The 10473-nt window shown below is 47.7% G+C and overlaps 1 protein-coding gene across 1 annotated transcript; it reads right to left on the reverse strand.

The window, feature by feature from the left end:
• Positions 1 to 274: 274 nt before the first annotated feature.
• Positions 275 to 10222, reverse strand: LOC132450769 (protein lin-28 homolog A-like). Its single transcript, XM_060042869.1, has 4 exons — positions 10025 to 10222; positions 8502 to 8680; positions 5135 to 5313; positions 275 to 533 (listed from the first exon to the last, which is right to left on the reverse strand). Exons 1-4 carry the CDS (start codon positions 10032 to 10034, stop codon positions 308 to 310), a joined length of 594 nt encoding a protein of 197 aa, XP_059898852.1. The 5' UTR covers positions 10035 to 10222; the 3' UTR covers positions 275 to 307.
• Positions 10223 to 10473: the final 251 nt, after the last annotated feature.

The raw sequence follows: 10473 nt of genomic DNA on the forward strand, positions 1-10473 counted from the left end.
CGTTTGTTTTGTTTTTAAGCTTTTTTTTTTCTTTTCCTTTTTTATGATCGATATGTCTTTTGGCAATTAAAAGGCTCAGCTACTGAGCAACAAACTATTTATTACACTGCTCAATAAATACAACCTGAGGTAGTCAGCTCCACAGGCAGCATTCCTGTGTGTTCCTGTGTGTGTGGTGTGGTGTGAGTGTGTGTGTGTGTGTGTGTGCGCGTGCATACGTGTGTGCGTGTTTTAATCTTGTCTTCCCCCTGACCAGTCCCCTGACCAGTCCCCTGACCAGCCCCCTGACCAGTCCCCTGCCGGGCCCTCAGTCGTAGCCCTCCATGTTGGGCTCCTGTCCCGGTGGTTCCTCCTGGGCAGGTGCTCCACTCTGAGGGGCCCCCGCCCCCTGAGGGCCGGCCAGAGCCGGCTGGGCTCTGAGCGGACAGCTGGCCACCATGTGAGCGAAGCTCTGACAGAAATGGCACTTTTTGGGCTGCGGCGGCAGCTGGCATTCTTTGGCGTGGTGGTCCGGTTCTCCACAGTTGTAGCATCTAGATCAATGAACAGAAGAACACCAGGACCACGCGAGTGAGTGAGTGACTGAGTGATCGGTATAGATTGGTAATAGATCAAGAGGTAAAGCACACAAACACACACAATATTATGAAATATAATATTTGCTGTGGCTTTCTACAACTGATATTTTTTTTATAAACCAGTGTAGTCTCTTACTCCCAGCAGAGGGCAACAAACTCTTGTAAAGGGGGAATGATAAACATGTTTTTGCATGGAGACAAAGAGATGCGAACTGTAGGGATTTGGATACATGGCTTTATGAATGGCTGCTTTTAACATTAAAACTGTATTATCATTACCCAATCAAGTCACACCCTATGCCATCTTATGTATGTCTGTGTTCAATGTGAATTGTCTGTCTATCATTGACAACAGATCAAATAATTAAATAGAGGCCTATCCTATAATTTCTAAACTATGGTGTTTATCTTTAAAACTGTCAAAAGTGCTGGACCAAAGGGCGATGCCTGAATCCGGCCCTGGATCCTATGACTATAGAAATAGAAATGCACGATCATGCTTGGATACAAGCGTTGTCTAATTCTCGGCCCACATCCAGCCACTCTCAACCTCATTTTCCTGTTTGGAAAAATTTGCTAACATAACTTTTATGAATGTGGACACCAGCTTGCTTACGCCAACGCTGCTTTAACCATAAAATCAATACTTTATTCCTGTGATTGACTGAGCTCTACCTCAGCAGCTGTTCGCGCTTATTGATCCCGTGTTTCTGATCGATAGCATGATAAGAATAGTGCGTGTGCAAACTCTGCTGGCTAAATTCAATAAGAGCCGATTAAGGTGACAAACATGCCCAACTGGTACGGCGTTCTTTGTCGACACGTTCAGGAGAATATCATGGGTTGATACGATGAGGATAGGATAAAGTGATGTTGCAGGTTTGTATAGCAAACCATACAGAGATTTGATCGATTTGTGCGATGATACTACCTATCTAACTATCTTACTGTCATGTCCGCTCCATTGTGCGCTTGGTGATTCAGCTCGCACAGTAACAGTAAGGAAGTGGGATTGCGTAGTTTATTGTGTCCGCTCCTCGAACATTTATGATGCTAAAGGTTTTATGATGTTATAGGTTTTTAGTTGTACACATTCCAGTATTAAAAAACACATCTGAAGCTGTATTGACTTAAAGTTTTTGCATGCAGCTCAGTTCTGTTCATAAACGCAAATGTTGTAATATAATTTAAGGCTTTCTGTCACCTCAACATACCTCATGTGTGTAATGAAAGCATTCCATTCTGTGCAATGAGCACCATATATTCACACAGGGTCTATAATAGGGGACCCCTCCCCCAGCAGCACATGGGCTTTGTAAATACATGGTAACCTAACACTCTTCAGCAGAGGTCTGCCTCGGTGACCTCAGAAAACCTGCCTGGCCATATATGGGTTTCACCTCCACAAAAATCTGGATCATCTCAAGGTGGTCCACGACTTCCTTCCTTCCCTCTCATTTTTCATTTGTTTCACCACATGCCTCACAACCCCCAACCCCCAATTCACCCCCATAACCATCAGCACCACAACCCCCACCACGACCACCACCAACAGCAGCACCGTCACTACCATCTACACAACATACCCCCAACACCACCACTACCACCACCAACACCAGCACCGTCACTACCATCTACACAACATACCCCCAACACCACCACTACCACCACCACCACCAGCACCGTCACTACCATCTACACAACATACCCCCAACACCACCACTACCACCACCACCACCAGCACCGTCACTACCATCTACACAACATACCCCCAACACCAACACTACCACCACCAACAGCAGCACCGTCACTACCATCTACACAACATACCCCCAACACCAACACGACCACCACCACCACCAGCACCGTCACTACCATCTACACAACATACCCCCAACACCACCACTACCACCACCACCACCAGCACCGTCACTACCATCTACACAACATACCCCCAACACCAACACCACCACCACCAACAGCACCCCCACCACGACCAACCAACACAACCAACACCACCACCACCAGCACCAACACCACCAGCACCAACACCACCAGCACCTCCACAACCAGCACCTCCACAACCAACACCACCACCACCTCCACAGTCAACCCCCAGCCCACAACTTCCACCACCAGCACCACACCACCACCACCACCTCCACCACCACCACCTCCACCACCACCACCACCACCACCACCACCAACACCACCACCACCAGCACCTCCACAACCAACACCACCACCACCACCACCACCAGCACCTCCACAACCAACACCACCACCACCAACACCACCAGCACCTCCACAACCAACACCACCAACACCACCACCACCACCACCACCACCACCAACACCACCACCACCAGCACCTCCACAACCAACACCAACACCACCAGCACCACCACCACCAGCACCTCCACAACCAACACCACCAACACCACCAGCACCACCACCACCAGCACCTCCACAACCAACACCACCAACACCACCACCACCACCACCACCACCACCAACACCACCACCACCAGCACCTCCACAACCAACACCACCACCACCACCACCACCAGCACCTCCACAACCAACACCACCACCACCAGCACCTCCACAACCAACACCAACACCACCACCACCACCACCACCAACACCACCACCACCAGCACCTCCACAACCAACACCAACACCACCAGCACCACCACCACCAACACCAACACCACCAGCACCACCACCACCACCACCAACACCACCAGCACCTCCACCACCAACACCAACACCACCAGCACCTCCACAACCAACACCAACACCACCAGCACCACCACCACCAGCACCTCCACAACCAACACCACCACAACCAACACCAACACCACCAGCACCTCCACAACCAACACCACCACCACCACCACCACCACCACCACCACCAGCACCTCCACAACCAACACCACCAGCACCAGCACCACCACAACCAACACCACCACCACCAGCACCTCCACAACCAACACCAACACCAACACCACCTCCACAGTCAACCCCCAGCCCACAACTTCCACCACCAGCACCTCCACAGCCAACCCCCACCACCCCCACCCTCTCCCCTCCCCCCGGGGAGGGACGGGGTATCGACCAAGGTTTAGCTGGCCGGGAGGCGTGTAAGAGGGAGCTCTTTGTTTCAATACCTTGCCGACCTTTGAACCCTGACCCCTGGGTCTCTCGCTGCTGACCCTCGCCCTCGCCAGCCCTCCCCTCCCATCGCGTCAACTCCTACCTCCACCCCCTGCTCCCAAACCCCACCAACCATCTCCTTTCCACGCCACATCCCATTGTTGCCAAGGCACTGGTCACCTTTGACCCCTCTCAGCTCACCTACATCTGTTATCAATTAAAGGGGAGGGATCCTTTCCTCCCTGGAAGAAGAACATTTCTCTTCGGCAAACATTTCCTTTAAACATTGTCTATGTATGAAGGGTAAAATCAAGCAGTTATCTATGATTGGAAGCTGTTTAATAGGACATATTATAGTCAATTTCTGTAGAACAGAGCTATTGTCGATCAACTGCCTGAATAGATTTTTAAAGAAAATAAATCTTAAAATAAACTTCAGTGACATCTGCAACGGAGCTATTTTTTTCAAGGATTAATTGTGATTAGATATGTTACCATTATCGCTTTATTTTGTCTGGTGGGTTTGAATGGTTGTAACATTAAGCTTTTCATTATCTATATTGCTAGTTTATCCTGAAGTGAGAAAAAATACTTGCTTTTTTATCCAACAAACAAAACGTCATTGTTCAATCTACCGTATCCTGTCTCCATCCTACATTCTGCAAAATGATAATCTTAAACCTGGTTAAACCTTGATCTTCTACTTGATCTTCTTCCAATTTACTTCAATACAAAGCAAAGTAATGTTGTGGGAGCTCAAGAAAGATTCAAAATAAGATAATCTCAGGTGTGTGTTGGAGAATCATTTGCCATGCGCAGCTTAGTGTCAAAGCAACAGAAGATACTTAGGTTTTCCTGAGCTGTGCGGCTGTGTGGGGATTTGAGATAGTAGAGTGCATGTATTTTTGAACTCTCAAAATGTTAGAAAAACATGTGTAACACATCTTACTACAACAAACTATAACGGTGCAGATGTTACTTCAGGGCCTTGCATGATCAGGCACCTGCCTACATTAAAGAGTGCCTACACCCACATAACTCCAGTAGGAATTGGATTTCTCTAATCAGGGTTTGCTTGTTGTTCCCTGCTCCGGGTTTAAGACAAAGGAAACCCTGCTTTAGAGGTTGAAGTTGCTAAACTGTGGAACTCCGTCCCCTTGGAATTTAGCTCTGTATACACTGTGGACACTTTCAAAAGGCAGCTATGCACCCCTCTGTTTAGACTTCCTTTATTTAGCTTATAATTTCTCTCAGTTTCTTATCTTTTGCTCTGTTTTGCATAAACATGTTGGGAAGCACTTTGAATGGCTCTTTGAGTTTTGTGTAGACGGGCTCTGCGTTGATTGAACTGGATGTGAATGCAAAGCAGTGGGTGGATAGAGGTGCATCAGACTGACCGCTCTCCTCTGGATCGTCGTTTCTGGGCCCCCTTGGGTCTCCGGTCGCTGCCCAGGCAGGGGCCCCCGTTTGGGCCGCTGACCTGGAGAGACTCCAGGCCTTTGGAGGACTTCTTGAAGCTGAACTCCACGGCCTCTCCCTCCTTCAGACTGCGGAAGCCCTCCATGTGTAGTTTGCTCTGTGGGTATTGAAAATGTTTTTTTTTCAAGCCATTAGCGAGTGTGAGTGTGTGTGTGTGTGTGTGTGTGTGTGTGTGTGTGTGTGTGTGTGTGTGTGTGTGTGTGTGTGTGTGTGTGTGTGTGTGTGTGTGTGTGTGTGTGTGTGTGTGTCTGTGTACCTCTTTTGTAGTTTGGCTTCCAACAACAAATTCAACAATTTCCATAGCTATCTTTTTTTTAAGTGCAATACTCAGAGTCATAGGACTTGTACAAATGTTGGATGAAATGATGAAAGCACTGTTGTGTTCACGTTCTTGCACACCTTAGAAGCTTAGAAAGAAGCTGCTGTTTGTTACACTTCTGTGCACCAAAGCTTCATATCTGTCGAAGTGACAAAAGCCACAAAGACATACTGCTTGAATGGAGAGTGACGGCATTCTGAAGAATTTCCAAAGGTGGGGTTGCCACGCTGAAAACATCTAGGCACACACTCTCTCCTCTCTCCCAGGGACTACATGCGGCTCTTGTAAAGTCCACTCCCATTGACCGCCCTGTTAAAACATCAATGCTTCCTTTACACCCTTTCCCCTTTGGGGCCAATGTGTGTGTATGTGTGGGGCCAACGTGTGTGTGTGTGTGTGTGTGTGTGTGTGTGTGTGTGTGTGTGTGTGTGTGTGTGTGTGTGTGTGTGTTGTGTGTGTGCGTGTCACTATCCCCTCCCCCCAGCAGCATTCCAAACCTCCCCCCTACCCTTGCCATCGCCTTCCCCTTCTCCCTTCCTTTTTCTCTCAGTAGCAAAGCGATAGATTCTCCTCCTAAACGAGTCCATCTGGTCAAGCGACTTGCAACTGACCAGTGTCCTGGGGCCTGCTGGGTAATGCACAGGGAGGTGTGCATTCCTCGGGGAGTTGCCCCTGCGAAGCCAAACACCAGGTCACTACAACGCCGTATCCCTCTGAGGTTCACTTCGATCATATTCCCCACACTATTGTACACCCTGTTGAGGCAATCAGATTGTCTCCAATTAGAGTTGCCGCATCAGTTACTGTTCTCCTGTGCTCTCGCTTGTTTATGGGTGTGCAGGGAGGCTCAATAAATCCTGCTTACTTCCACTTTGTGCCATTAAAAGCTCGAATATGTGTATAACATTGATTGCAAAAAAAAGTAAAAAGCTAAACAGCAGTCTCTTATCTCTCTATCTCTCTCCACCTCTCTTTATTTGTCCGTCTCAGTATTCAAACTGGTTTTCGATTTGACCGTTTCGTTAATTGGAAAACTATCTTTTGTTTAATACGGATGGGACCCACCTCCCCCTCCTACCCTGAGGTTAGAGGCTGAGGGGCGCTGGATTCATGGCCATCTTTACACTTACTGTATTGATGCCAAGGGAAGGTCACCCGTTTTATCCTATACATATCCAAAACGCAATTCCTGTTCTTCCTATGAGCTGTGTGTGTGTCCGCCAACAGTCCCAGGAGCAACAACCACGTTGTGGGTGGAGATGTAGTCGATTAAGAGAATCCATATCCAATCTCTGGACGGAACTAAACAAGACACCTTCGTTGTTTCATCCCGGGCCCCCCTATCCCCGAAAAATACGACTCCATCGTAATTCCAGCCCCCTCTCTCACTCTCCGCAATAAGCTGACTCAAAGCACATTGTTTTAGGCGTGAGATGAGGACAGCTAGGATGAGGGTTATCACTTGATAGGCCTTCATCACAGAGGTGTCGCGGGCTGTGGTTGGCTACAGGAGTTGCTCATTAAGTTAATGACGGGTCTGGAGGCCAGCCAGTGCCGGTAATCAACCTCCTGAGATACACCTGGGATCCCCCTACTATTACACCTCTGTGTTAAAGCCGTGTATTACCTCTGTAGAGCATGTGAGTGCAGGAGAGGGATATCGACACAAACACTCAAAGACAAACCGAGCCTAACTTTGTAAGTCACAGGGAGGTAAAAATAAAAAGAGGATGTTTCAGTGACAGAGCTCTTTTCAAAGTGCAGAGAAACCCGAACCCTTCGCGGCTTCCCCACAGCGATCCAGAGGGCCTTGTGTTGGGTGGGCCTGCATCCACCAAGCCAGGTTGGGTTTAATGGCTTTATAACAGGAAGCAGCAGTGGTGGGAGACGGAGAGGAATGAGCCCTCTTATCTCCCTGCTTTGCATAAACCCCCCACCCCCCGCTCCCTTTAATGGGAAAACTCCTGAGACCAACCCCAGGTCCAAAGTCTTCCATCTCGGAAGAAGGCTCAAGCAAATAGCTCCCCCCCCCCCCCCCCCCCCCCTCTCTCTATCTCTAAGGCATGTGGGGAACTGTGGTTGAGTGGGTGAGGTCAGCACCCATCACACAAAGCACCAGCCCCTGGCTTACTGGAAAAGGTGTGCTAATCCTCAGGTAGTGTTTGACGTGACAACTTGCGGCGAGCCGCCATTGAACGGCTCACATTCCGCCCTCCCAAACGTTTGTTTTCTTCAGCATGACTTAACAGGGGCGCCCATATAAGGGCGGGGGTCTCTACTTCCTGTTGTGTTATAGTTAGACGTTGAATTTGGAAGGTATCTGGTTTTTTATATAGAGAAAGAGAGATTGAGAGAGAGAGAGAGAGAGAGAGAGAGAGAGAGAGAGAGAGAGAGAGAGAGATTGAGAGAGAGAGAGAGAGAGAGAGAGAGAGAGAGAGAGAGAGAGAGAGAGAGAGAGAGAGAGAGAGAGAGAGAGAGAGATTGAGAGAGAGAGAGAGAGAGAGAGAGAGAGAGAGAGAGAGAGAGAGAGAGAGAGAGAGAGAGAGAGAGAGAGAGAGAGAGAGGCACAAAGTAGCTCTTCCATTGTCCTTATATGGCTTTCCCCTGGGCCACTCCTTTGCGCCAGGGGGTCACGGCTATTTCACAAACCCTTTATGGTCCAAGGTGAAAGGTAGAGATAAATCATTAGGTATAGCTTGACCTAAACACATCCTTTCCATGCCTCATGGTGACATTAAATATGAATTATTAGCTTTGCTGGTAAGGTTCCACAGTGTGATTTGATTTCACTGGAGTAAAACGGCTTCCTCAATTCGATTAGTTGGATAGAACAGATCAGAAGAGAGAGATTTGTTGTCATTTCAGAGGTAAATCCAAATTGTTAATGAAATTATTTTTAAAAATACCGTAGATTGTAAACAGATATCTCAGAACCTAAGACTGAGGCCTTTTAGGTCGAGGCCTACCTGGTGAACAAAAACATCAACAGGCTCGTCCAGGGGCGTCCCATCTCTGGTCGTCATTGACAGGAACCCGAATCCCATGCGCACATTGAACCACTTGCACGCACCGCTGCCGTGCGAGACCTGCAGCGCGCCCTCCTCGGACCCCGACGCGTCCTCCTCTTCTGTCTGTGCACGGCCTCCTGTACGAAAAAATAAACAACAACGGTTTAATCAAATAAACTTCCCGCGGTAACGGACGCGATTCTCATTGACGTGTGTATGAGAGGAGTGGGCGTGTCAGAGGCCTAGCTGACCGTATCGCGCCACTTTGCCTGGGTGTGTGCTGAATCCAACGGGTTTTGGTGTTTTATTTTTTTATTTAATAGAATAGGTTGTTGGCTTACTTTTCAATCAAATATATACATTATTAACAAAGTCTAGATGTGTAACAAACGAAAAACAATCAAACGCCAAATTCGATTCTGATGCAGGATCGATTTTTTTTTCAATATATGCTAAATTATATGAATAGTTTAGGGATAGGCCTACTTTAGGTGTAATATTAAAGGCCCAGATGCTGCTGTGGAATAGATCATTATGTTTTTGGTAATAGCCCTTTGACCTGTTCTTTATGTTGATTTTGTTTTTATTATTATTAATTGTATTAATCAATTAGACTTTAATTAGGCTAAGATGAGTACAAGCCTTCTAATCGTTTGGTGTATATAATTGAACAAACGACAATACAAAAACAACACAATTATACAAAGGCCTTAATCAATGATAATACTTAGTTATATGGTCAAACACGATTCTATTTGTAAGGCCGATTTTAAAAATGTAGCTTTATGTCGCAGTATATTATTTCACTTTAAAACGGAACTGACAAACAGACCAAACATTAAAGTGCACCCTTGATCAACAATAATAAAGTCAAGGCGAAGCAGTAACCCAAAATGGAATATATATCATCACATTGAGTTGCATCACTCTCTCCATGTGTTTTACTACTAGGTTTTGGTTTCCAGGTCCTTTTCCACGGGGGTTTTCTGGGCTCCCTGTGAAGAGAGGCCTGGAAGCAAAACCCATTCCTCACATTCCACTCGGCTGTTTTCGCCAAGTAAGAGCAGATAACTCGGCCAGTGGTGTCCTCTTCTACCCCCCTGACCAACACACCAACTCTCTCTCACACACACACACACACACACACACACACACACACACACACACACACACACACACACACACACACACACACACACACACACACACACACACACACACACACACACACACACACAACCCTTGGAGCAACCCGGGCTATGGACACACACAGCAGGTCGCCGCACCATACCCATTCACAAAGGAAGACTTTTTCCTGACAATAAAGTCGAGGTATAGAGAGATCGAACTGAAAAAGACGCTCAACAATTGAAAGAGAATGCAAGAAAACTCAAAAGCCTCGGGATTTGTCACACGCTTTGTCCTTTCAACCTCCACTGCAAATAACCTTTATATTTCCTTCATCAAATGCTGGGACCTACCTTCTTCCATGGTGTGAGACTTCCAGACTCCAGCTGAATCAAGAGCATTCAGCAAAGCGTAAAGTCAACATCCATGCTCCTTTTTCAGGATCTTCTTAGTGACAGAAAGCTGGTAAAGCTTTCCCCCTCCTCTCGTTTCTCCGTTCACCAAATCGCACTCGCCTCGATCCTGCTACCCTTTCACAGCGGCTCCCCTCCTCCCTCCCCCGCCCCCAACCCCACACACCCCATCCCCACCCCCCTACTTTGCGCACCTTTCGGTCAAGTCCACGTGATTTTCAATAGCAATCTTCAAGCAAATAAATCACACCCACACGTCAAAGGATAGGACTCACGTCCACGTATTGGCCAATCAGGGCTGACGACCTCCGCCCTCCCAGGGGACGTGTGTGGCCAAAAAAATTTCCCTTGTTCTCTGGGATTGAGATTGCTTTAAATCCTGAAGGCGT

The sequence above is a fragment of the Gadus macrocephalus genome, chromosome 22 (genome assembly GCF_031168955.1).
Source record: "Gadus macrocephalus chromosome 22, ASM3116895v1".
Taxonomy (NCBI): domain Eukaryota; kingdom Metazoa; phylum Chordata; class Actinopteri; order Gadiformes; family Gadidae; genus Gadus; species Gadus macrocephalus.

Bases quoted from the DNA above. Each gene is read 5' to 3' on its own strand.
- LOC132450769 (XM_060042869.1), bottom strand. The intron at 5,314-8,501 runs GTAGGCCTCGAC...CAATACCCACAG, and splicing joins TTGATGTTTTTGTTCACCAG to AGCAAACTACACATGGAGGG. The intron at 534-5,134 runs GTCAGTCTGATG...TCATTGATCTAG, and splicing joins CGACGATCCAGAGGAGAGCG to ATGCTACAACTGTGGAGAAC.